Consider the following 26,668-nt stretch of genomic DNA (forward strand, 5'->3'; position numbering starts at 1 on the left):
GAAGTGGCGCTGTAGCTCAAGTGGTAGAGCGCTCGCCTTGAGCTGAAGAGCTGAGGGACAGCGCCCAGGCCCAGAGTTCAAGCCCCACGACTGACCAAAAAAAAAAAAAAAAAGTTATAGAACCCTTCACTGGAAAAGTGAGAAGGAACAAACAGCATTCATGACACAGGATTGGAGAAAGGCCTGGCTATAATGTCAACTTGCTGAAGATATTTTATTTTTTTCTTTTTTTTCCATTCTGGGGCTTAAACTCTGAGCCTGGAATCTGTTCCTGACCTTCTTTTGCTCAGGGCTAGTGTTCTACCCTATGAGCCACAGTGCTACTTCCGGCTTTTTCTGAGTAGTTTATTGGAGATAAGTCTTATGGACTTTTCTTCCCAGATTGGCTTGGAACTACGATCCTCAGATCTCAGCCTCCTGAGTAGCTAGGATTACAGGCATGAACCAATGACACCCAGCACCAAAGATATTTTCTCTAGCTTGCAAGGTCTATACTCCACACATTAAAAGGCAGAAGTAGCTGGGTGCTGGTGACTCACGCCTGTAATCCTAGTTTCTCAGGAGGCTGAGATCTGAGTATTGTGGTTCTAAGCCAGCGGGACTAGAAAGTCCCTGAGAGACTTATCTCCAATTAGCCACTCAAAAACCAGAAGTGGCGCTGTGGCTCCAGTGGTAGAACACTAGTCTTGAGCACAAAGAGGCTTGGGAGAGTGCCCCAAGTTCAAGCACCACAACTGACAAAAAAAAGTAAATAAATAAAAATATATAAAAAGCAAAAGTGATCATAGAGTATAATTCCCAGAATTTAGAATCATATTAAAGGTTACTTCTCAGTTCCTTACAATTCTGCTTTTCTAAAAGATATAGACTATTATAGTTTTTTTTTTTGGGGGGGTAGGGAGGTTGTTGTTTTTAGTAAAAGGAAATTATATACCCAATTCTGAATAATCCAAGATCTCTCCTGATTTTACCCTGGGAATTTACCTTGCCATATAAATTCTTAGTTACTACTACTGAGTCTTTTGAGAATAAGACCCAGGAAATACTGTGCAGTGATTGAGAGATGGATCACAAGAGTCTAAATGTTAACTATACTTCTCTACATCTCTACTTAAAGTCAGGAATCTTTCTAGGCCAATAAATCTTTCTAGTACCAATAATTCCACCTAAAGGCTTATTGCAAATACAAAATATCTTGACAAACACAAATTTTAGGACAGTGTCTAGTACATAGCAAGTACTCAGAAACACAGTTAGGTAACACACCTGTGGCACAGCTGAGCTCATTATTTAGAGTCATAAGCACCATGGGCAGAAATGGGAAAGAATATCACACATCTTTTTTTTTGGGGGGGGGTGGGGAGGTCCGGTCGTGGAGCCTGAACTCTGGGCGCTGTCCCTCAGCTCTTCAGCTCGAGGCTAGCATTTTACCACTCAAGCCACAGTGCCACTTCTGGCTTTTTTCTTTTTGCTTATGTGGTGCTGAGGAATTGAACCCGGGGCCTCATGCATGCAAGGCAAGTGCTCTACCACTGAACCACCTTCCCAGCCCACACACATCTTTTTCGTTTTGTTTTGTACCAGAACTAGGGCTTGAACTAAGGGCCAGGGTGCTGTCCCTTAACTTTTTTTGCTCAAAGCTAGCACTCTACCACTATGACTTGAGTCATAGTTCCACTTCTGAGTTTTTGTAATTGGAGATAAGAGTCTCAGACTTTCCTGCCAAGACTTTTAACCACAATCCTCAGATCTCAGTCTACTGAGTAGGTAGGATTACAGGCTTATCGGCACTTGGCTCCCATCTTTTGAAGAAAGTAATACCACCTCTTCCTTTTTCATGGTTATTTCTGTTAATATTTGACTACTGATAAACCTCTAATCTACTGTTGTTTCACAAGGATTACATGTCCGTATGCTGTTTGCCTTTTCTTAAATATTTTAAAAATATGTAACTTATCAAGAACCTCAAATATACCTTTGTTCAATAGAGGGAAGGTACGAAATTAACCATAAAGTTGTCAGACTAAAACCTCCTATGGGAAGTGATATTAAAAAAAAAAAAAACATAGGAGGGGAGAGAGGACAAAAGGACAGTTAGTAAACTGACAGTCAGATTTTATTATCCACAGAAACAACAGATAATAATAGATACAAAGTCCTTACTGACTTACATGGGAGCCTCTATCTGTTCTTCTGGGGGAGTTTCACCACAAACAATGGGACCAAGCACTTTTGTGAAATGAGGTTAAACCATGGGCAATACAACACAAATGTGGCCTCAGCCCACTGGCAACACGGGAAAAAACAAATCTAGAGAGAAAGTAAACTGTGATAAAGAAAATGTGGGAGTAAGAGGTCCCTCTGCTTTGGAAGAACCAAAGGCTAAGGTTTTCCAAAATCCACTCATCTAGCCTTCCCATCCCCCAACTCCAAATGCTTTCATCCCAGCCAATATACCACTTGCATGAACCTAACCTGACTGTGAGGATAAGCACAAGTTATTCATGGTTCCTAGTTCTCCAAGACACACTTGTATCTCCACAAACCAAAGATCCTGCCATCATATACCCTTATCTCCACCATGGATATAAACCATCTTGAGCTACCTGGAGCTTTGAGGTTCAGTTTTAGATATGCTGGGCCCCTGGGCTACAGAAAGATAGAGCAGATGCTATTCAACATTATGGTTGATATACATTTGTAGGAAGGCAAGGATTTTAGGAATGTTTTTTTTTTTTTTTTTCCCGTTGTGGGGAGGTATTTGATTTTTATTGAGACAGTGACTTGATACATAGCAGACTGGCCTTGAACTTGTGATCTTCTGCCTCAGCTTCCCAGTGCTGGGACTACAGGCATATAGCACCATGCCTACCTGTAACCATTTTTTATTTTATTTCCTAACTCCAAGCCTATAAGCTTTTTGGTTGTTTTGTTGTTGTTGTTTTGACTGTATTTTTTTTTTGTCTTTTCTTTTTTGGTACTGGGGATTGAACTCAGGACATTGCACTTGGTAGGCAAGCACTTTGCCACTGAGCTACATCCCAGTCCCTTTTTTGAACTCCTCTCCCCATGCTGTGTAGGATCTTTAAACATTTTGTAGGGTTCTCAGGCATCTCTCTCCCTAGCTTATACTCCTAGCCATAAACACTTAAGTATTAAGTCTTACATTACTTGAGGTCCTTAGCTCTACCTCCTCAGACTCACTTCTCAACTACTGTGAGTAAAAGAGGATATCCCTCTTTACTGGACCTTATGCCTCATCGTCACTACACCCCATCAGATTCTGACATAGGACATATCCTCAGGACCACCCTCCACTCCCAGGTGGCTTCTCTTGCACTCACCTTACTGAAAGAGAAGACTGGGATGGTAGGCTCCATCCACTTAGGAACCTGAGGATAATCTCGTACATTGATCACCATCTCCATGTCAGGGAGGCGCCCAATGACTTCCAAAATAAAGTGCTCAACCCCGCTACACCTAGAAACCAGAAAAAAATAAGTCACCAGAGCATATCTGGTGACTAGGACAAACAAGGGTCTTCTCAATCAAAGAAGTCAGGCAGGACAACACTCAGATTATCAGCAACAATCTCTTGAGAGCATTCTTCTTTGTCTTGGTGGCTCTGGTGTTTAAACTCAGGGCCTGGAGCTTGCTAGGTAGGCATCCTACTACTAGGTCTTCTTGCCTTATTTTTCAGAAGGGGTCTTGTGCTTCTTGCCTAGGCTATTCTCAGACCATAATCTTCCTATCTATGGCCTCCTGCATGGCTGGGATTACAGGGATACATGATCATGCGCAGCTTATTGAGATGGGATCTTGCTAACTTTTGCCCAGGATGGCCTCAGTGATTCTCCTAACTTCTGTCTCCACTGTAGCATGAGCTATAGTGCCTAACCAAAGGCATCCTTCTAAGGACTATTTCACTTTTCTATATTGTGGAAGTTAATCATTTCTAAGGTTTCTAACTATGAACAAGTGTGTTACTGTGCAAGTTATCATTCCTTACTAAGCTGTTCCAGCTTATAATACTTAATGGATCTTTCCAAAAAAATCCATGTAAGTTTGAGGGGAATACTACTGCTAACACTACCCTTTCTCCTTTATTCATTCCCTTTTTTCACTACCCCTTCCCCTTCTCCTTTATTCTTTGCCAGTCCTAGGGCTTGAACTCAAAGCTTAGGTGTTATTCTTGAGCTTATTTTTTTTCAAGACTAGGGTTCTACTTGACCCACAGTTTTCTGTTTTTTTTTAATTTTTTTGGGGGGTCCGATTGTGGGGCCTGAACTCTGGGCCTGGGCGCTGTCCCTCAGCTCTTTAGCTCAAGGCTAATGCTCCACCACTTGAGCCACAGCACCACTTCTGGGGTTTTTTCTTTTTGCTTATGTGGTGCTGAGGAATCAAACCCAGGGCCTCAGGCATGCAAGGCAAGCACTCTACCACTGAGCCACCTTCCCAGCCCCTTGACCACACAGTTTTACTTTCAGCTTTTTTGTGGTTAATTGGAGACAAGAGTCTCACAATCTCTGAGTTTTACAAAGCCTGAGCTGTCTTTGAACCTTGATCCTCAGATCTCAGCCTGCTGAATAACTAGGATTATAGGCATTTCCAGCACATGGAAACCCAAGGTTTTCTTTACTGCTCTGATAAGGAACAATTTAATTACATGGAAATATACAAATTCTCACAGGGCTGGGTGCTGGTGGCTCACGCTTGTAATCCTAGCTACTCAGGAGGCTGAGATCTGAGGATCACAGTTCAAAGCCAGCCTGGGGAGGAAAAACCTGAGACTCTTACCTCCAATAAACCATCAGAAAACCAGAAGTGGCACTATGGTTTAAGTACAATAGCCTTGAGCTGAAGAGCTGAGGGACAGTACCCAGGCCCAGAGTCAAGCCCCACAATCAACAACAACAACAAAAAATTCTGATAGGAACTAAAAGAATTTCTAATTGTGGTCCATGGGCTTTGTTTCCCACAAAGACACTATAGTTAGGGTCCAGAATATCTCCAAAGGCCCATGGGTTTGGTCTGGCCCTCAGCTGGGCACTATTGGGAGTGGTTAAAAGAAAACTGTAAGAGAAGGAGCATAGTTGGATGTTTTAGATTACTGAAAGTTTGCCCTTTAGGGATATTGTGGGCCACTGGTGTGTCTGTCTGCTTCCCTACTACAATGTGGTGAGAAGCTTGCTCTACTATATACCCCTGCTATGATGTGCTACCTTTACACAAACTCAAAGGCAATGACTGAGGACTGTAAGTTTTGAAACAATGAACCAGAATAAACCTCCTGATCATGGAGCATCATTCTTTGCCTAGACTCACTGGGAATTCTCAGAGGATTTCACAAAAGCAAAAGAAGTTGTAATGACAGCTTAGCTGGTTTCTATCTGGCAGCACAGAAATGACCAATTTAAAAATTATTTTAATTTTCACAATTAAAAAATAGAAAAAAAAATTAAAAGGAACTCAATACGATAAAGGAATTAAAGACATTAAAAAACATTAAGGAAAGCATGAATCTGATACATGTCAGAAAGTGGTAGCATCAGAGTTAGGCAAAGCACCAAGCTCATGTAATGAATGAATATTAATTAGGCATTTGTAAGCACTTCTTCCTCTTCACAAGAGCTGTCAACAAGGAGAAATAGGCTGTGTATAGTCTTAGCATTTTTATTCAAATGTATTTGAAGAAAGAAGGAGTGAGACAAATAAAGCATTTATGTTGGTTTTGACTTAAAGGATGAAAAAGAAAAAAAAAGGTATTTAACTATTTCCCCATGCTCTATCCCACACAACAAACATGTGATGCTGAGCATATGGCATTTCTTTTGAATATGATGAATAGTATAGCTTATTGAATAATTAAATAAAAATTGAAAGTTTACAGGAAAAATATAGTACTGGTATATGGTTTGGGAACTCTCTTCACCAGGTTTACAAACTCAGATTTATGGGATAGGTAATGAGGAAGCGGGTAACAAAAGCCTGTGCCTTGGCCTGTGAATTCACTGTGCGCCTTGCTAATGAGCACAAGGACCATCTTAGCTCTAAAAGGGGAGAAGTAGGTATTTTAGGACAATGCTCAAGGTCACTTCTCTAGGTATTGGTGGATTTATCTAAAAGTTTATAATTTTAAAGAAAAACTGAAATACATTAAATATAAAAAATTATTTTATATAAAAGGAGATAACTAAAAATAAAAAAAATCAATGAGATGGGCATCAGTGACTCATGTCTGTAATACTATCTACTCAGGAGGCTGAAATCTGAGGATCACCATTCAAAGCCAGCCTGGGCAGGAAAGTCTGTGAGACTCATCTCCAATTAGCCACCAGAAAACTGGAAATGGTGCTGTGGCTCAAGTGGTAAAGCACTTGCCTTGAGCTGAAGAGCTCAGGGACAGTGCCAAGCCCCAGAGTTCAAGCCCCACGACAAAAATAAAAGATCAATGATTGATAAACATGTGTAAAGATGTTGAAAGGTATTTACATAGCCCTGGTGAGGGAGGGTATGACTTTTATTCCAAGCATACAATACTAATAGCAGAAGTGTAAATAGGCACAACTTCTTTGGAGGACAATTGGCTATATTGATCAAGTTTTGGTGGTGGTGGTGATGGTGGTAATAGTGCTACAGTTTTAAACTTAGGGCCTTACACTTACTAGACAGGCACTATACCACTGTAGCTATGACCTCAGCCTTGTAACCCAGATATAGTCCACATGCCTGTAATTCCAGCATTTGGGGGATGAAAGGAGGAAGACAGTTGAGTTCCAGGCCAGCCCAGGCCACACAGTAGGACTCTGCCTTAAAAATAATTATATATATATATATATATATATGAATATATTATGCATTAAATATTAACCTAGTTATGGCACTTTTAGGAATTTAGTCATATACCCTACATATATTTTTATATGAATGTTCAAGGTACATGCAGAAGAATGTTGACTACAGTGCTGTTTGGATTAGCCACATTAGGGGTATGGTGAGGAATAATGTGAGTGTTCATTGATGGATTGTATAGTCATGGAAGTGCTCCATTGACATGCTTTCTCTGAACCTGGTCCATAACACTCATTAAGTACCTATGCATCTCTTCCTCCTCCTTCATCCCAGCTCAACCCGCTAGGGGTCAGTAACCCATGTCCTGCATTCCTAGAGCCAGGGAAAGAAGAGGAGAGGTAGAGCCATAGCCATTACAACCATTGCCATATCCCAGCCTCATAAAGTCAGAGGGGACAGGCTTTAATAAAGAGCTGGCAAAAAAAAAAAAAAAGAGTCGCTGGCAAGGAAAGGAGTTCACAGTACTTTGTAGTCCCCCTGGAATGTGAGGAGGAACTCCCTAGACAGTCCACTGTACTAGCTTAATATAGAGTAAGCTTGTATGTGATAAGGTGAGGAGAGATGTGTACCTCTACCTCTTAACTCTTACCTTGAGGGGAACATGCAGTCATTCTCTCGGTATAATCTGTTCTTAATTATCTGATAGTGGGTTCCTAGTTTCCTTCTGATCACCTCTGCCATCATCTTCCTGGAGATACCTCCCCGGAAAGGAGTCAGATCTTCTTCTATGACACTGGGAAGGAATGGGAATTGTAAATGAAAACAAGCCAAGGGAATGAGGCCAATTCCTTCTATTTCCTAAGTATACTTCTGTTTGATACTAGAGAACACAGTACTCTAAGCGCAAAGGCAGAAGGCAGGAATGAGCAACACTTCCTCCAGAAGCACCACAGGTAATGGAAAAACATCAAACACAACAAAGCCACAAAAAGTAAGATCAAGTCAATGTCTCTCTTTCTTCCCTCCATCAGGAATGCCCCTTCCTTAGTGATCCATATTCCTCTTTCCTACTCATGCCCTATCCATGCCCACCCAGCCACTTCAGACCTGCCAACCGCCTCTTTTTCTGGATCCTACAGAAGGTAGGTTCATATCCCAGTCCAACACTGTCTGTTCCCCTACACATGCTCAAAAACCTTGACTGAAACAACCAGAAATAAAACTAGCTTGGGCTGGATGCGTGTGGCTACTCAAGGAGGCTAACAAAAGAGGATCATTGTTTCTGGCCAGTTCAGAAAGAAAAACTCTTGCTACACTCGCTCTCCAAAAACACAAGGTTGGAGGTGTCTCAATAGTAGAGGGCCAGCCTAGCAAGCATGAGACCCAGAGTTCAAACCCTAATGCCACAAAAAAATAAAAAATAAAACTCATTAAGTTTTCAGTAAATACCATTAGCCTTCACTAGATTTTTGAGAGATCAGAATAACAGGACAGATGAGGAACCTGGAGTCCCAGAGAACTGAAGTGGCTTGCCACTAGGTAATTAGGATATACAAGTCTGCTTTTAGCATATTTACTTTTTACAATACATACCAAGTCCTAACTCCAATTTGCATACTTTTAAAGACAACCAACAGGAAGTGAATACTGACAAATACACTCACTCCCTCAACAATACTGAGTGCATTTACTTAGTCCCAGCACCAAGGATACAACTGAACAAACAGGCTGGGAACTTGGATTCGTGGTAGAGTTGCTTGCCTACCATGCATGAAGCCCTGGGTTCGATTCCTCAGTACCACATACACAGAAAAAAAGCTGGAAGTGGAGCTGTGGCTCAAGTGGTAGAGTGCTAGCCTTGAGCAAAAGAAGCTCAGGGGACAGTGCCTAGGCCCTGAGTTCAAGCTCCAGGACTGGCAAAAAAAAAAAAAAAAAAAACTGAACAAAACATAGACCCAGACTTTAAGCCACTTTCAGTCCAGGGGAAAACCAGTCCAACGCATGCGATACATCCCCTTGGGAAGCAGAGGTGATGTGGAGACCAGTGGGTCTTTCCTATCCCTGGGCATTTTCACTCCTTAGAACGAGAGGGCACTTCAGGCAGCCTTTCTGCTCGCCAAACGTTGCAGGTTCTCTGACCACCACTACCAAGCTCTTGGGGACAGGCTTGTGATAACAACTCACCCATGATAGCAGCTGCAATTCTGACTTGAACACGGTTCATAATTCTCCAAAGACCTGTTGATTTGGTCAATAAATACTTTCCATCTTGAGCCTTCAAAAAGGGAAGTAAAGGAGAGTTAACAGAATACCTCCCCCTGGCATTCTTATTTGCAAGCATCAGGCAGAACAAGAAAAACCAAAAAATCTCCCCTGAATTCCCCTTTCCCGCCGCACCGGGGGAAGCGAAATGCCAAGAAGGATTTCTTTCTGTCACCTGACAGGCGTCTGACCGTCGACCTGGCCCATCTCAGGTGTCCAAAGCATTGGACAATTCACAAGCTTAAGACTCCCAAGGGCTACAGACACATTTTGGGGTACAGAGTCACTTACAGATTCTCCCCCTTCTCATCGAAATAGAACCCCATAAGGAGAATCCATTCAAAGAACACCGGGCTCGGGGTACCCCCCTCTCGAGGGTGGGTGACTGGGGCTTCCTCCGCCCTCCTAACCCCCTGCTTCTCCAGGGTCCCGGGCGTAAGCGGAGACGCAGACAGCGGGTCTCTCCGGCCCACACGCGCCTCCGCATCCTCCCCGGCGTCCGGGGGACCCGGCGGGGCCACACCGCGAGCCGCAGCGGCGGGCTTCGGCCTGGGCCCCTGGGCCCGGAGCCCACCTGACTCCTGATGGCGGCCCTGAACCGCGGGCAGGAGTAGCAAAAGCAGCAGCAGCAAGAGCCGAACGGCGAAACTCGCCCGCCGCTCCATCGCCCGCAGACCCATTGCGGATTCCCCGCCGCGGCGCCGGCGGAAGCGCTGCCCTGCACAAAGATGAAGGCGGGCTGCCCGGCTCAAAGATGGCCGCCGTGGCCTGGCCCGGCCCGCCCTCCCCCCCCCCGCCCCCACCCCGGGCCCTGCTCCGTGCTTCCCAGCTGGCAGAGAAAACCCATTTGATAATGCATCCTTCTGAGATACATTGGGAACATCTTATTCTCAGCAAACAGGAAATTGAAGGTCAGAGAAGACACGTTTTCTTGCCTGAAGCTTCTTATGGTCATAACCAAAGGCTATAGGTCTTTCTATAGCAAACTGCTTATTGAATAGTATACAATTCTATAGTAACAGCAACTTAAGACACATTTACTGAAAAGGACTGCGTCGTTACTTGGGCCCACAAATTAAATAAAAGACGACCTTGGCATCCTTGCCTCCATGGTCTTTGTGGTCATTGCTCTAGGCCATTCTCTTTGCAGTCACTTTACAATCACCTTCAGCTCAAGGAAGGATGAACACAACAATATCTTTATAAGGGACAAAAACTGTCCCTATAAGAGCTTCGTACGGGCTGGGAAGGTGGCTCAGTGGTAGAGTACTTGCTTTGCATGCTCAAGGCCCTGGGTTCGATTCCTCAGAACCACATAAGCAAAAAGAAAAAAGCCGGAAGTGGCACTGTGGCTCAAGTGGTAGAGTGTTAGTCTTAAGCTGAAGAGCTGAGAGACAGTGCCCAGGCCCAGAGTTCAGGCCCCGCGACCGGTAAAAAAAAAAAAAAAAAAAAAGAGCTTCGTACGTACACCCTTCCTCCTCCCCCACAGACAAGGACAAATTGTACAGAAAATTCTGTACGTTCTTCTGCTGTTCTTGAGGTGGGCAGAGTCTATTGGTTTTACAGCAGAGACAGGTAAAGTTGCAACCCAGGATCAGGCAATGTCTGCTACTGCTGCAGCTTCACTGTCACTGCAGCTGCGTTAGCTTTCTTGGGTTCTGCTCTCACAATTTATGAATGAAATCCAGGACAAGGGATGGTGAATGTGGAGAACTCTTATTTACCTAAGTATCTGGGTCAAAGTCTGTTTCTCTTTCGGTAGGATTTCTCAATCTATTGTCATGTCTGACTAGAGACAAGTCTCTCGGGCTTTTAGTTCCCTGAGCTGTGCGCTGATTGGTTGCCCCTATGCAAATGAAGTGTGGAACAACCAATCCATCAGCGAAGTCCTGCTGAGTCACTGTGGATCATTCTGAAATTACACTCTCAATTTAGGTCTGTCTCTTGCATCCCCTACCAAGTAAGATTTAGAGAAACTAGGAAGGATGGAGACAGGACATTCTATTCTCTACAGCTGAGTTTTTTTTTTAAATTTCTTGTTATTCTAAAGGTGATGTACAGAGGGGGTTACCATTATATAAGTCAGGTAAAGAGTACATTTCCTTTTGGACAATATCACCCCTTTCCTTGCTCTCTCCCAGTTTTTCCCTCCTGTCCCTACCTATAAGTTGTTTATTTTCAATATAGTGTTTATGCTGCATTGGTTTCTCCTTTGTCCCTCCATTTTTGTGCCTCTCCATACACTCCTAAAGACATATAAATGAACAATCAAGACAAAAAGAAACGAATACAAGAACAGCAACAAAGGAAAAACAAAAACCTTTTTTCCATTTCCTGGAGTTCATTTCAATAACTATAATTTTGTAACATCAGATGCACATAGGCATTGTGCCTTTGTGTTCCTCTCCTAAGGGTATCTTCCTTTGGTCACAATATGTGAATGCCTTCATTCCTGTCTAATTTATCACGTTCCCATGTATTTTAGATCTAGTCTAGTTTCTGCATATGAAAGAAAACATGCACCATTTGACTCTCTGGGTTTGGCTTACTTCACTTAACAGAATTTGTTCTAAGTCCATCCATTTACCTGCAAATGATATAATTTTACTCTAATGGCTGTGTAAGATTGCATTGTTCATATGTACCACATTTTTGGGAATCTACTCATCTATTATAGGGCATCTTGGCTATTTCCCCAACTTGGCTATTGTGAACAGTAAAACAGTGAACATGAAGGTGCAAGTGTCTTTAAGGCATCCTGGCTTGTGATGTTCTGGGTAAATGCCCAGGAGTGGTGTGGCTGAGTCATAGTTAAAATCTATGTTTTTTTGAGGTACCTCAACTGCTGTCCAGAGTGGTTGTACTAGTTTACATCCCCACTAACAGTGCAGTAGGGTTCCTTTTTCCTCATACTCCCACCAATATTTATTGTTGTTGGAATTCACAGTGTTGGCCAACTAACTGGGAAGAAATTGAACTTCAGAGTAGTTTTGAGTTACATTTACTTTCTGGCCAGGAATGATGAGCATCATTTCTTTGCCATTTTTACTTCTTCTTCTGAGAAATTTAGTGATTGGTTTGTTGGGGTTGGGAGGGGTTAATTTCTTGAATTCCTTATATATTTTGGATATTAGGCATTTCAGATGAGTGTGTTTTTTTTAAAAAAAAACAATCTTGCATTACCCAGTTATCCAATCTTGCATCATTAGCTTGCCAACCTGCAACACATTCCAGTGCAAGTTGTTCTCCAGCTAAGGAAACTACCAAACTTTTTAACCTCTTAACTAAATCTACCTTTTCATAACCTGAATGATGAGGCTACACTCTGGAACTGGAGTAATCATTTCATGGGTACCAGATTGCTTCCCTCAAATGAAAAGAGTGACAGCTTCATTTTGATTTCTGATGCCTAGGACAAGTGATGTCATTCTGGTTTTGGTTTGGTTTGCTGTAGTTTACTCCAGGAACTCAACTCCAAACAGACTCAACTCCAAACAGACCATATTTAACAGCACTCATTTTATTTTCATGCACAAATCATCACATTTCTGTTACAAAAGTTCCTGTGCCATACTATTTGCAATTCTTTGTAGTCTAATGGTTTCTATATTCACATGCACAGAGATTCTGAAATCAGATTTTTAGATGCCAGGCTCAAACTCCTGGGACTCCACATATCAGGTCACTTTCACCTGCATGGCAAATAGAGACATGGTTAAGGGCAGAGAAAGGAAGGCACAAAGGATACATAATTAATAAACAGTCTCAGTCACATATGTTCTGGTGATGAGAGACAAAGGCACACAATCTGGTAGCTCATTGTCTCAAAAATGGTTATGTAGGGCCTAGTTGATCATTTCCTCAGTTCTAATTCTTCCAGAGCCCCAGAGAAATTGTTGCTGTCATTACTTGAAGGATTTCTAACTATACTTAACCTACTGCTAAACATTTCTTTCTTTTCTTTTTTCTCTTTTTTGTTTATATCCAGGCATGAAGTCAGAGCTTCCTGCTGATTATGCTTTCTTGCTCAATGCTGGCACTCTATCCAGCCACAAGACTGGCACTTTGCTGTATAATTGCAGATAGCTTTCCTAGGACTTTTCTGCCTGGGTTGGCTTCAAATTGCAGACGTCCTTATTTTAGCCTCCTGAGTAGCCAGGAATACAGGCATGAGCCACCAGTGTCCAGAAACACTATTCTGGGCTGGGAAGGTGGCTCAGTGGTAGAGTGCTTGCCTTGCATGCATGAGACCCTGGGTTCGATTCCTCAGCACCACATAAACAAGAAGAAAAAAGCCGGAAGTGGTGCTGTGGCTCAAGTGGTAGAGCGCTAGCCTTGAGCTGAAAAGCTGAGGGACAGCGCCCAGGCCCAGAGCTCAGGCCCCACGACTGGACCAAAAAAAACAAAAAAACCCCAGAAACACTATTCTATTCTTTTTCAGCTTCCACATGCATAAAAACATAATATTAAGAAATAATTTAAAGCTGGGCACCAGTGGCTCACACCTGTAATCCTAGCTACTCAGGAGGCTGAGATCTGAGGATCAAGGTTCAAAGCCAACCTGGGCAGGAAAAGTCCGTAAGAAAACTGGAAGTGGCACTGGGGCTCAAGTGGTAGAGCACTCACCTTAAGCTGAAGAGCTGAGGGACAGCGCCCAGGCCCAGAGTTCAAGTCCCATAACCAACAAAAAAAGAAAAAAAAAAAAGAAAAGAAAACGAAATAATTTTACAATGCTGGGCTCTGTTGGCTCGTGTCTGTATTCAAGAGGATAAGGCCTGAGTGTTGCAGCTCAAAGCCAGCCTGGGCAGGAAAGTCTGTGATTCTCTTATCTCCAATTAGTCATCAGAAAACTGGAAGTGACACTGTGGCTCAAAGTGGTAGAGTGCTATCCTTGAGCAGAAGATCTCAAGGACAGCACCCAGGCCCCAAATTCAAGACCCATGATCAACATACCCAAAATAATAATATTAACAATAATAATTTTACAAACTACACCCACAGAAAAGTGCTCAATGGATTTAAAACTAGCTTTAAAAGAAAATGAAGTTTAGATTAGTAAACTTTTCTTGTGAAAAAAATCTTCTTGGGATTGGTGATACAATGCTTTTTTTAAAAAACAACATTGATAATTTTTTTGTGTGTATGTGCTTGTACTGGAACTTGAAATCAGGGCCTTATGTTTGCTAGGCTAATGATACTACAGCCTGACTTTGTACTGTTACTTTGGAGATAGAGTTTCACAGACTTTTCTGCCTGGACTAGCCTCAAACCATGATCCTCCAAAACTCAGCCTCCTGAGTAATTAGGATTACTGGTACCAGCTACAACAGAGTTTTTAATGCAGAAGGTCAGGAAGTAATTAAGAGAACAAATACTAAAAATAAACCTCCTGAGCTGGGCATAGTTGTACACGTGTAATCCCAACACTTGGGAGGCTGATACAGGAGGATCAGATTTCAGACAGCTTGAGCTATATAGCAAGCAAGACCCAATCTCAAAAAATAAAAAAAAATAAATAAATCAGAAAATGTACAAGTAGTGCTGGTGGCTCACATTGATAATCCAAGGTCAGCCCAGGCAGAAAAGTTCATGAGACTCTTATCTTAAATAATCTAGCAAAAAGCTGAAAATGGAGGCATGGCTCAAGTGGTACAGCACTAGACTTGAGTGAAAAAAATCAAGCAAGAATAAGAGGCTGTGAGTTCAAGGCCCAGTAGAGGCATGCACACACACACACACACACACACACACACATGAAATATATAAAATCCATTATGCCAAGAAATGAATACAATAAACATATGTAATAATCTATGTTGAATTTTACATATTTATGAATAAAAGCTTTATGTTACATTAATACCAGAGACTATTACTGACTATAATTGTTTTCATTTCAGCCATTCTATTACTAGAATTTGAGGTTTCTACCATTCAAAACCAAAATACAGAAGATGGTATGAGTATGCAAGGCTCGCCCTGAAAACAACAACAACAACAACAACATGGAGACTTCTCTTCCAATCTGTGAATGCTTATGGAATGGGAAGGTTTTTATGACAGGCAGGGCACAACAGTGTGACAACTGGCAGGGAAGTCCCAGGGTGGGTGGGAACTTTGTTCACCCCATACCAACTTCTTTCCCACTTACTAAAAAGTGGATATGAATAGAGACCTTCTGGGAGGCTATTTTCTCCCTCTACACTCCCCTCCCCCTCTCTCTCAGTGGTTGGGCCTGAACTCAGAGCTTGGGTGCTGTCCTGAGATCTTTTTGCTCAAGGCTAGTACTCTATCATTTGGAGCTACAGTTCTACTTCCAACTTTCTGGTGGTTTATTGGAAATAGGAGTCTTACAGTCTTTTCTGCCTGGGCTGGCTTTGAACCGTGATCCCCAGATCTCGAGCCTCCTCAATATCTAGGATTACAGATGTCTGCCACCAGTGCCCAGTCCATTTTCTTAGATAAACCAATCTATGAGAAGAGGGGGCATTTATAGAGTAGAAAGGGAGGATCTTAGGAACAGGACTGGGAGATTAGGTCTTTTAGACCAGGAGTGTTGGCCAAAACTAGTGTTCATAATTTACTCTCATAATCCTCTTCCAAAATAATAAAGTCAGTAAGTTTTTTGTTCTGGACATTTTTCTATAATTCCACTTGTACAGCATGAATATGATTACCACGTGTACCCTACACACACACACACACACAGAGTCAATTCTTCATTCAGTGAGATGTGGGGCAATGCCTGTGTTCTAACTGCTTGGTGCTGAGTGCAGGTGGGGCTGGCAGATTTGGGAATGGAAGGTCCTCACTCCATGAGATATGTGCAGGTCCAGCCAGAAACCCAACAGTGGAATTTGAAAACCTCTATGCAGTTAGCTGAAACTGAAAGAAGGGCTTCTCTTCAGCAAAAAAGAATTAGGGAGGGATAGAAAAAAAAAAAAAAGCAAGGTCCAGTTCCAACTCAGTCACCTGATACAATTCTGGCTGCTCCAGCTGAGGTATTTTTAATGTCAGTGAAATTCTCTTAATTTCAATGTCCTCTGCAATTTAGGAATCCTGATAGTATCTACCTTTGTATGAGATTTCTCCCCCCCCTTCTGTCAGTGCCAGAGATCTCATGTGGTAGGCAAATGCCCCATCACTGAGCTGTCTCCACACTGACATGTGAAATTTAAATTCAATGTGTAAAAGCCCAGCATCTGAAAGAACAACAAACTATAATCGTACTGGTGCTTAAATTCACACTTCCGTGTTTTTCTTTTCTTCCTTTTGTGTGTGTGTGTGTGTAACTAAAGGCAAGAGTCTCACAGACTTTCTTCTGCCCCTCTGGTCTCGAACCGCGATCCTCGGATCTCAGCCTCCTGCGTCGCCGGGACCCTGGGCATGAGCCCCGGCGCCCGGCTGGCCTCCTCTCTGTCCCTGGCATCGGTGTATTCTGTTCCTTCACAATACAGCAAAGCGCCAGCGCTGAGCTGACGCTACAACTCCACTTGATGACTCGGTTCTTTAGGTAGCAGCGCTGTGACCTCAGGTCACGTCACGTGACCTCAGGTGATGTCTGCGAACCTCCTTCACCGGTGGAGCCCGGGCGGCCACTAGGTGTACTAGGACATTACGGAAAAGTCCTCGGAGGTACCCACAAGCACGGAGAGCTGAGCTGACCAGAGGCCGGGGAGGGACTGCGTCGGCCTTAGGTGGCCAGGAAGGTGCGGCTGGCCTCCGCGGAAGCGGGCGTTTCCACTGCGCAGGCGCGCACCCGAGCTCCAGCGAGCGGGCCGGCCCGGGGCGGCAGGTCTCGTTAAGTTCCGAGGGCCGACGCGGGCGCGGAGTTGACGTCATCGCCGTGCGCTGCCACGTCTGCTCAGCTCCCCGGTCATGGAGGCGGAGGATGGGTGCTGACTGGGCCGGGTTCTGCTTCCAGGGTTAGCTTTGGCTGTGGTACTGACTCAGGGTCTGAGGCTTGGTAGACTAAAGATTGGGCACCTTTTCTCGGTCCTTCTAGGCGGGCACGGCCTGCGTACGAGCAGCTGGTCTGGAGCGCTTTGAAGAGGGAGAGAAAGTTCTTGTGCTCGGGGTCCATTCTGAAAAGCCGCCGCCACCGCCAAGGATCCCGCCGCCTCGGCCGGGCCTCCTCCATGCGTGAGTACTACCGGGCCGCCGGGGCCTCGGGCTGTCCCCGTCCGGCTGCGGCCTGCCCGGCGTGCGCGGTGCGGACCGCTTTGTCGTCGCCTCTCAGAGACCAGTCTGTGGAAGTTCTTGGTCTCTCGCCGTCCCCCTCCCCCTGTCCGCCCTCGTTCCCAGTGTTTTTGCCTCCCACCTTTCCCCCCCACCCCCTTTGCTCGTTCATTAAGCAAGAACCAGAAGTTCCTCCATCGAACAGTTGGATTGCTTTGTCTCACCCTGCGTTGGGTAGTCTGCTGCCAAGGCTGATAAGAATGGGGAACTTTGGATGAGGCTGTTGTAACGATTTAAAAACAACAACAGGCTTTTCCCAACGCGTGATTCTTAAACTGTGCACACGCGTGTGTGTGTGTGTGTGTATGTGTGAGTGTGAGATGTATTGTTTAGGAAACATTTGATACCATATTGGTATCACCACGAGTTTTTGCAAACTTTTGGAAAAATATCTTCTTTTAGGAGAGGATCTTTATCAGTCATTATTGGATTTTTTTTAACACCAGTTTTGCTGAAGTGGACACAGTAAAATGGAGATTATAGCTTGAACAGTTGTACCTTTATCTTGGTCAGTCCTGACAAATGCCTCTGTAGAGCACATTTGTTTCATTTACTTTTTTTTTTTCCTGTTGTGGAAACAAATTCAGAGGTTAAGTGACCGAAGTCAGGGTCAGATAATAGGCTATCCGCTAGATCCAATGATAACAAACACTTCTGCGCCGAGAAAGCCTCTGCCAATATTTAAGTTGTGGTGTTTCTTGACAACTTCTAATTGTATGTTTCATTTGATAAAAGCCAAATGACAGTCACATATTTTGACTTTCCCAGCAGGGAGCAGAGCTTAAATTGGAATTGAGACTCCTGACCCATTAGCATCTAAGTAATCCTTTATTAGAACAAAGTAGGTAATAGACACTGGAGCATTTGTTTGAAAATCTGGTTTTACAAGGTCCGCTTACTCAGTTTTTCTGGTGCTTTGTTACAATGCCTATTTAAAAATAGTTAACTGATATTTACTTATTTACTTCAGGGTTGAAACAGATTGGCAACCATTAACCTGGGTTGCAACTACAAGTGGCACTGGAAGCAGATTGGTTCCTGGACATGCCCGGTGGAAGGAGGGGCCCTAGTCGGCAGCAACTAAGCCGTTCAGCTTTACCTTCTTTACAGACATTGGTTGGTGGGGGCTGTGGCAATGGAACAGGCTTAAGAAACAGGTAAAGAACAAAGAAGGATATGTATATGTCCTGTGATCATTAAGACTGACATTATATTCAAAGATTTACTTATCTAACCTTTTTATTCACACTGAAGTTGAAATTCTACTCTTAAGGTTCAGGCAAGGTACTGGTGGCTAACTCCAGTAATCCTAGCTACTCAGGTGACTGAGATCTGAAGTTCAAAGCTAGCTCAGACAGGTGCTTATCACTAATTAACCAGCAAAAAGCTGGTTGGAAGTGTGGCTTATGTAGAGCACCAGCAGCGAACAAAAAAGCTAAGTAAGAATGTGAAGTCCTGAATTGAAGCCTCAGTTCAAAGATAAAATAGCGGTCTCACAAAGTGAAAACAGTCCAAATCTTAATGGTTAATAATCCAAACTTTAATTATGACTTTTTATTTTTATTTTTTTGAGAGATACTTGGGTTTGAACCTAGAGCCTGTGCTTGCTAGGCTTGTACTCTATCAATCAGTAGAATTATATCTCTAGTCCTTTGTTTTTATTTTGATAGGTTGATGTTTTTTTCCTCAGACCTAACTGCTTAGATCCTTCATCATAGCTGGGATTTCAGGCATGTAACCATCACTTCTGTCCTTGTGTTTTTGCTTCTCATTTTTCCCCTTTGCTCATGGCTTTGGTAGGCGTGAGAAGAGTTAAAATTGACAACCAACATGGAGTTCTTTATTAATCTTGTTTTGTGTGTGTATGTATGTGTGTATATGTGTGTGTGTGTCCTAGGGTTTTAACTCAGGGATTGTGTTACTGGTTATGTGAACAAAAAAAAATGTAACTTTTTTCCTGAGGTGCTGGGGCTTGAACCCAGCGTCTTCCTCTTGCTAGGCAAGTGCTCTTATCACTTGAGTCACTTTTATTGTCTGAATTGGATCTCTGGAATTTGGTATCTTTGTTCCTAATTGGTGTGCTGTCCCTGGGCTTTTTTTGCTCAAGGCTAGCATTCTACCACTTTAAACCACATCTCCATTTCTGGCCTTTTGGTGTGTAATTGGAAATAAGAGTCTCATGAACTTTCCTGCTGGGTTGGCTTTGAAGCACAATCCTCAAGTCTTAGCCTCCTGAGTAGCAAGGATCACAGGTGTGAGCCACTGGTGCCTGACTATTCCTAACTTTTAAAAGTTAGGATGAATTTATTCATTTTTGAGGTGAGGGACTAGGTTTTGACCGTAGGATTTTTTGCTTGCTTAACTGTTGAGCTACACTCTAGCCCAGGATGTTATGTGTAATCTTATCCAGGGTAACTTGGATCATCAGGAGGTTTGATCATATATCAGTGCAGAGATACTTCAAACTGATCGTGTGTTTGGTCAAGATAATTTTTGCCCCTTTATTTTTCTTCCTCACTGAATGGGGATTTTCTCTTACATTGAATTTTAATTCTCAGAACTAGTAGTCAGTACTATTCCTGTCCTTTTAGGTTTTCCTGATGTGTTTGTATATTTCTCTTCATGGTTTGGTCTAACTTCCCTACTTTTTTTTTCTCCTCCTCCTCCTGGTCTGGTCTGTTTTCCTCTTCTCCTCCTCCCCTTTTACTTCTCTTTTTCCTTGACCTTTTTAGCTTAGAGTCCTTAAGACTTTTATCTCCAATTAACCACCTGAGTTCAAGTCCCAGGATTGGCACCAAGGAAAAAATGTTTGCTTTATAGCAGGTTGTTGAAATGAAGTAATAGCTTTGAAAATATTTATGAGGCTGGGACGGCTCAGTGGTAGAGTACTTGGTTTAATTCCTCAATACCACATAAATAGAAAAAGCTGGAAGTGGGGATGTGGCTCAAGTGGTAGAGTGTTAGCCTTGAGTAAAAAGAAACTCAGGGACAGTGCCCAGGCCCTGAGTTCAAGCCTCAGGACTGCCCCCCCCCAAAAAAAAAAGAAAAGAAAAGAAAAAGAAGTGGGATGTAATCTTGGGGGCTGGGAAGGTGACTCAGTGGTAGAGTGCTTGCCTTGCATGCATGAGGCCCTGGGTTTGATCCCTCAGTACCACATATGCAGAAAAAACCGAAGTGGCACTGTGGCTCAAGTGGTAGAAAACTAGCTTTGAGCTGAAGAGCTGAGGGACGGCACCCAGGCCCAGAGTTCAGGCCCATGAACGACAAAAATAATAAAAAATATGAAATCTCCCCAGAGTTCTACAAATAATATATCATTTTTTTTTTTTTATTTCTTTGGTGTTGAGGAGTACTGGGTCCTCAATCTGTTGCTTAGCTTTTTTTACTGGTACTCCTGGAGCCATACCACCACTTCTGGCTTTTTGCTGATTAATTGGAGATAAATTGTCAGATTTGTCTGCCTTAGCTGGCTTCAAGGTGTAGTCCTCAGATCTCAGTTTCTTGATTAGTTGGAATTATAGGTGTGAACCACTGGTACCCAGCTTATTTTGCTTTTTTTGGTCAGTCATGGGGCTTGAACTTTGAGCCTAAGCACTGTTTCTCAGCTCTTCAGCTCAGGGTAAGTATTCTACCACTTGAGCCACAATGCCATTTCCAGTTTTTTGGCGGTTAATTGGAGATAAAGAGTCTCACAGACTCCTGCCCAGACTTCCTTTGAACCTCAAGCCTCAGATCTCAGTCTCCTGAGAAACTAGGGTTACAGGTGTGAGCCACTGGCACCCAGTTTTACTTTGCATTTTTAAAGTAAAGAAAATTTGTGAGAATGTTTGCAAAGATAAATACCAACTGACATTAGGTATGGAAGTGAAAGTTGTTTTTCTTCGAACTATATTGTTTGATGCATTTCACGGATACAATAATGATCAGTTTATTGATTTAGTACTTCAAATTGTGGTAGAAAGCCATAGCTGTTCTAGCTAAGAAGAAAATTCTAGCTTTGCCTCATTCTAGTAGTTCTTAATTTATTCTCCTCTACTTTGGCTTTTTGGATTATGTACATTTATTGTGTTCTCAAGTTACACATGAAACCTATCCTGAGTATCTCAGGGTCTGCTAGAGGAGGCTTAGAAGAGATGAGTGATACCATCATCTAGTGTTTCAAATATTTGGATACTGTGAAAAATACTTTCAGAGAAAGGAAAATAAGGTGTTCTGCTATTGAAAATGAGATTGGAAGCTACATGAAAGCTTCATCCTTAAGTGATTGGCTTGTTCTAGGAGTTTGCAAATAGTTTATTAGGAACATTTGGAAAATCTCTTTTTTTTTTTAACTGAGTTTATGGTTTTATATATTCTCTTGTCTTTTTTTTTTTTTGTCATGGGGCTTGGGCCTGGGCTCTGTTGTCCCTCAGTTCTTCAGCTCAAGGTGATTGCTCTACCACTTGAGCCATAGCACCACTTCCAGTTCTCTGGTGGATAAGAATCTCACAGACGTTCCTGTCTGGGCTGACTTTGAACTGGGATCCTCAGCTCTCAGCCACCTGAGTAGCTAGGATTACAGGCATAGACACTGGTGCCCAGCTTTCTCTGTCTTCTTTGTTAGCTCTTCCTTATTGGCTTTTATGTTCTAATCACAGTTGTCAGTTTTGGGGCTTGAACTCTGGGCCTGTGCACTGTCCCTCAGCTCTTCAGCTCAAGGCGAGTGCTCTACCACTTGAGCCACAGCACCACTTCTGGTTTACTGGTGATTAATTGGAGATTAGAATCTCCTGGACGTTCCTGCCCAGGCTGGCTTTGAACCTTGATCCTCAGATCTCAGCCTCCTGAGTAGCCTAGGCATAAGGCACTGGCACCTGGCATGATTCTTTTTCTTTTGTAAACATTTATTAATTATAGAGTTTTCACCTAGTAATTCATATATGCATGTTATAATTTAGTCAATTTTATATGTTGGTCTCTATTTTCCATTCTCCATATCCCTGTTTAGTATCTTTCAGTGAGTTTGTTTATGCCATCCTTCACACACAGATACCATGTATTTTGATAGTTTGTCTTCTCCCTTAATGTTAATAGCCAAAGCTGTATAGCATATCACAAGTATAATTTTTGTGTGCTTTGTTTTGAATATTTTATTTGGAGACACACATTTATTAATGTCATTAATTATAGAAGCATATTAGTCTATTTGGGGAAATTTTTTGTTGTTGTTGGTTGTGGGGCTTGAACCTAAGTGCTTGTCCCTCTGCTCTTCAGCTCAAGGTGAGCACTCTGCCACTTGAGCCACAGTGCCACTTCCGGTTTTCTGGTGGTTAATTTGGAGATAAGAGTTTCATGGACTTTACTGCCTGGGCTGGCTTTGAACGACAATCCTCGGATCTCAGCCTTCTGAGTAGCTAGGATTACAGGTGTGAGCCACTGGCGCCAAGCTGGGGAAATTTTTTTTTTTTTGGTTGGTTGTGGGACTTGAACTCTGGGTCTGGGCGCTGTCCCTCAGCTCTTCAGCTCAAGGCGAGCGCTCTACCACTTGAGCTACAGTGCCACTTCCGGTTTTCTGGTGGTTTATTGGAGGTAAGAGTTTCATGGACTTTCCTGCCCAGGCTGGCTTTGAACCACGATCCTCAGATTTCAGCCTCCTGAGTAGGTAGCTAGGATTACAGGCGTGAGCCACTGGCGCCCAGCTTATAACCTTTTTAACTCTAAATCGTGACAGGGTAGCATGCTCTTTCCTCTTATTTATTATTTATTTATTTGTTTGTTTATTTTTGTTGGTTGTGGGGTCTGAACTCTGGGCCTGGGTGCTGTCCCTCAGCTCTTCAGTTCAAGGTTAGCGCTCTACCACTTGAGCCACAGTGTCACTTTTAGCTTTTTCTGCTTATGTGGTGCTGAGGAATCGAACCCAGGACTTCATGCACACAAGGCAAGCACTTTACCACTTTGCCACCTTCCCAGCCCTTGTCTTATTATTATTATTATTATTTTGGGTCCAGTTGTGGGGCCTGAACTCGGCCTGGGTGCTGTCCCTCAGCTCTTCAGCTCAAGGCTAGCATTCTACCACTTGAGCCACAGCGCCACTTCTGGCTTTTTTTCTTTTTGCTTATGTGGTGCTGAAGAATCGAACCTAGGGCCTCATGCATGCAAGGCAAGCGCTCTACCATTGAGCCACCTTCCCAGCCCCCCTCGTCTTATTTTTTGACTGAAGAAGAATATGACTTTTTAGTTGGTTTAGGTTAGAAGCTCCTAACTTGGTAACATCAGAATAATTTATTTCACCATTTTATGATTAACTGGGAATAGGTTGGCTGCTGAATTTAATCTTCTGTATTTAAGTCATAGAATCCTTAATGAAATGAAATTCATGTTCCCATAAATTAAACAAATTACTGTAAATGCCACATACCATAGCTAGAAATTAGTACTTAGAAATTTTAGAGTTAAGACTAATACTGTTCCTTCTTTTGAGTCTTCTTTGACAGTGTCAAAACCAATCCTCTTTTCCTTGTGTGAACAATAATAGAACAATATAGCAGGCATATTAATAATAAGACATTTTATTTCTTATCCCCCTCTTATCACTTCAGATAGTCAAGTGATTTCTGACCTATAAATGAGCTCGGAAGGAAGAACAAGAAGATAGGAATTATAATCTTTGTATTTTTATTTGTGTTGTAAGAGATCTCTTTTTCATGACTGTATTGGTCTGCTGCTTTCTCAACGTAAAGGTATATATTTGCAGTGATCTCAGAAAAGTTGGCTGTCCTGGTAGCCAGGGCCAAAGATGTATATGAAAAAATTACATTAACAATATGAACAATGTAGTAATAAAGGCATAATTTAAGTAGAGAAGAGAGCATATTTTCTTTTGAGTGAATCAGTAAGCTTCACAGAGAATATGTTTGAGTATCTTTAAAGTCTTGCCCACCTCTATCTCCACACCTATGGGATGTAACCAGAGCCCCACATGTGCTAGGCAAGCACACACCACCGAGTTAGACCTTCAACCCTCAAAAGTCTTGAAGGTGTTAACAAAGAAAGGTCTGGAGGGATTCTGTCACTTGTATGTGAAAGGTTAAGGTGGTTATGAAGGGTATTACATGTAAGGGAGCAAGGTGCACAAAATAACATGTATGTTCCAGGTAAAGAATAGCAGGTGTACATGTGGAGTGTTACATGGTGAGGCCATTGTGTTAAGCAGAGTCATAGTACACACTAACGGTGTTATGGCTATTGTGCCATTAGCGATGGAGAGCCATTTTTAAAAAATTGAGGTAACACTTAGAATTTCACTTTAGAAAGATCCCTGAAGGCAAGTTGGAAGTTTGGTAAAAGTGCAGTAGAATTTCAGAAGACTTACTACAATAATTTATGTGAAAATGTGGTAATTCTTGAACCAAGACAATGCATTGAGAGTGTACAATTTGAAGAAAGTTTTGTATAGCGGAATCCAGTTCTCTAAGGGTGATTGGATATGTAGAAACAGGAAAAACCTTTTCTAAGGTTTCTGATATGGGCAGCTAACAAGGTAGGCCATGAGATAGGGTCAGGGCTATAGCAAGAAGAACACAGATGTCCACTAGGCAGATAGATAACACAAGTCTAAAACCCAGCAGTGAATTCTGTGGAGGGACATTAATCTTTGGAATTCAGGAGACAGTGAGAGTCATGATTACTTCTTAGATCACATAGAGTGTGTAGAGGGAGAAAAGATGATCTCATAGTGGAGTCATGGGGAAGGGTACTTCCTGGGTGGGTGGAGGCAACAGGGACTCTGTGTGCTGTGTGACACTGAAGGCTGTCATGTCACCACTTGAGATAACTGTAGTTTTCTCTTTCAGGAATGGTAGCACTATTGGCCTTCCAGTCCCACCTATCACAGCCTTAATCACTCCAGGTCCTGTTCGACACTGCCAAATTCCTGATTTGCCTGTGGATGGGAGCCTGCTCTTTGAATTTCTCTTTTTCATCTACCTGTTGGTTGCTCTGTTCATTCAATACATCAACATATATAAAACTGTTTGGTGGTATCCTTACAATCATCCTGCATCTTGCACTTCACTGGTAAGTCTTCATAGGCCTATATTTTCTTTCTGTTAGTAGACAAGAAATTGGTTGAAAAATCTGTGTGTAAGAATAAAACTTCATGATGATTTTGAGGAAATAAAAATGTAAATGAGAATGAAGAAAACATTTAACTTACAATAACATCTCAGAAAGGTTTGATATTTAACCTTTAACCTACATTAAATTTGCTGTGTCAAGTGTTGATATGATTACATTCCTGCAACTTCACTTTTTTTTGTTGTTGTTGGTCCTGGAGCTTGAACTCTGCCTGGGTGAGCTTTCTACCGCTCTTGAGCTACAGCTCCACTTGAGTTTTTTTGTAGACTGGCTTCGACCCATGATCTTTATGTCTCAGCTTCAGGTATGAGCCACCAGTGCCTGGCTTTTTCTTCTTTTTTGAGACAGTATTTTATCATGTAGTCCAGGCTGGCCTTGAACTTGAAATTCTCTCACCCCTAGGTCACTGGGCATGGTGTAAACTTTTATGATCTTAATGATCAAGTTAGGATAATGGTAGCTTATGTAACAGATACATCTAAAATTGTGCAGTGTTTCTAACATAAAAGTCTAAGGCACTTGACTATTGGTGGGAATTCTTCCATGTGGCCATCCTTGAGACTTAGATAGATGAAGATTTCCATCTTCCACATGTAGCCTTCCAAATGGGAAAGAAGAATGAGTAAAGGGGAATACAAAGGTGACACTCTTGTAGGCCAGGTATCTATTATTTTCATATCCCCTTCAAACTTTAAAGGAGTCTAGAAAATAGAATTCTTTAGCTAGATGAATTGTTATCGTGAACAAAATTGAGTTACATTAAAAAAAATGTTGATGAAGACTGGCTGTTTGACATTGTAGGGTTCTCTGTTGTCTTTCTCTTTATACTACATAGATGGGATATAAAATATTCATGAAGCTAGTCTGATAATTAGGTAGGTATGCATGATTTTGAAATGGCAGGCTTGGATGAGTGTATATCTCCAAGGCAAAGAATATTATTGTCCTGAGTAATTTGTATGTATTTGGGACTTAGGAAAGATTTGAAAACCTTCCTAGCCCAATGGACATTGAAAGGAAACATGGACCCACATTCCTCAGATAGTATAGGAAGGGAATAATATTTTTATTAGTATTATTGGCTGTTCTAGAATTAAGACTTTTCATCTACTTAATCTCATATGAGAGTATCCATTTCTTCAAGAGTTGAAATGAGTTGGTGCCAAATTATATGTTTGTTTTTTAATCTTTTATCTGAAAATAAACCTTTGGGGCTGGGAAGGTGGCTCAGTGCTAGAGTGCTTGCCTTGCATTCATGAAG

General features: G+C 42.4%; 2 protein-coding genes across 4 annotated transcripts in view; one reads left to right on the top strand and one right to left on the bottom strand.

Moving 5' to 3' along the window:
* The window catches only part of Poglut1 (protein O-glucosyltransferase 1), a 22,329-nt gene extending 12,582 nt beyond the window's left edge, over window positions 1-9,747 (bottom strand). Inside the window, exons 1-5 of the mRNA XM_013019335.1 lie at window positions 9,629-9,747; window positions 8,977-9,067; window positions 7,442-7,585; window positions 3,345-3,480; window positions 2,209-2,310 (exon numbers count right to left, since the gene is read on the bottom strand). Of these exons, the coding sequence (XP_012874789.1) occupies window positions 2,209-2,310; window positions 3,345-3,480; window positions 7,442-7,585; window positions 8,977-9,067; window positions 9,629-9,734 (579 nt within the window). The 5' untranslated portion in view covers window positions 9,735-9,747. The remainder of the gene's footprint in view (window positions 1-2,208; window positions 2,311-3,344; window positions 3,481-7,441; window positions 7,586-8,976; window positions 9,068-9,628) is intronic.
* Window positions 9,748-16,387: 6,640 nt separating this feature from the next.
* Window positions 16,388-26,668, top strand: part of Tmem39a (transmembrane protein 39A) — a 31,878-nt gene continuing 21,597 nt past the window's right edge. The window contains exons 1-4 of one of the 3 annotated variants that reach the window (XM_013019448.1): window positions 16,388-16,763; window positions 17,060-17,196; window positions 18,263-18,449; window positions 25,125-25,347. In XM_013019448.1, the coding sequence (XP_012874902.1) occupies window positions 18,337-18,449; window positions 25,125-25,347 (336 nt within the window). In that variant the 5' untranslated portion in view covers window positions 16,388-16,763; window positions 17,060-17,196; window positions 18,263-18,336. Of the gene's footprint in view, window positions 16,764-16,907; window positions 17,197-18,262; window positions 18,450-25,124; window positions 25,348-26,668 lie in introns of those variants that run through there. The other 2 variants (XM_013019447.1, XM_013019449.1) reach the window with 2 other exon arrangements.

The sequence above is a fragment of the Dipodomys ordii genome, unplaced genomic scaffold (assembly GCF_000151885.1).
Source record: "Dipodomys ordii isolate 6190 unplaced genomic scaffold, Dord_2.0 Scaffold45, whole genome shotgun sequence".
Taxonomy (NCBI): domain Eukaryota; kingdom Metazoa; phylum Chordata; class Mammalia; order Rodentia; family Heteromyidae; genus Dipodomys; species Dipodomys ordii.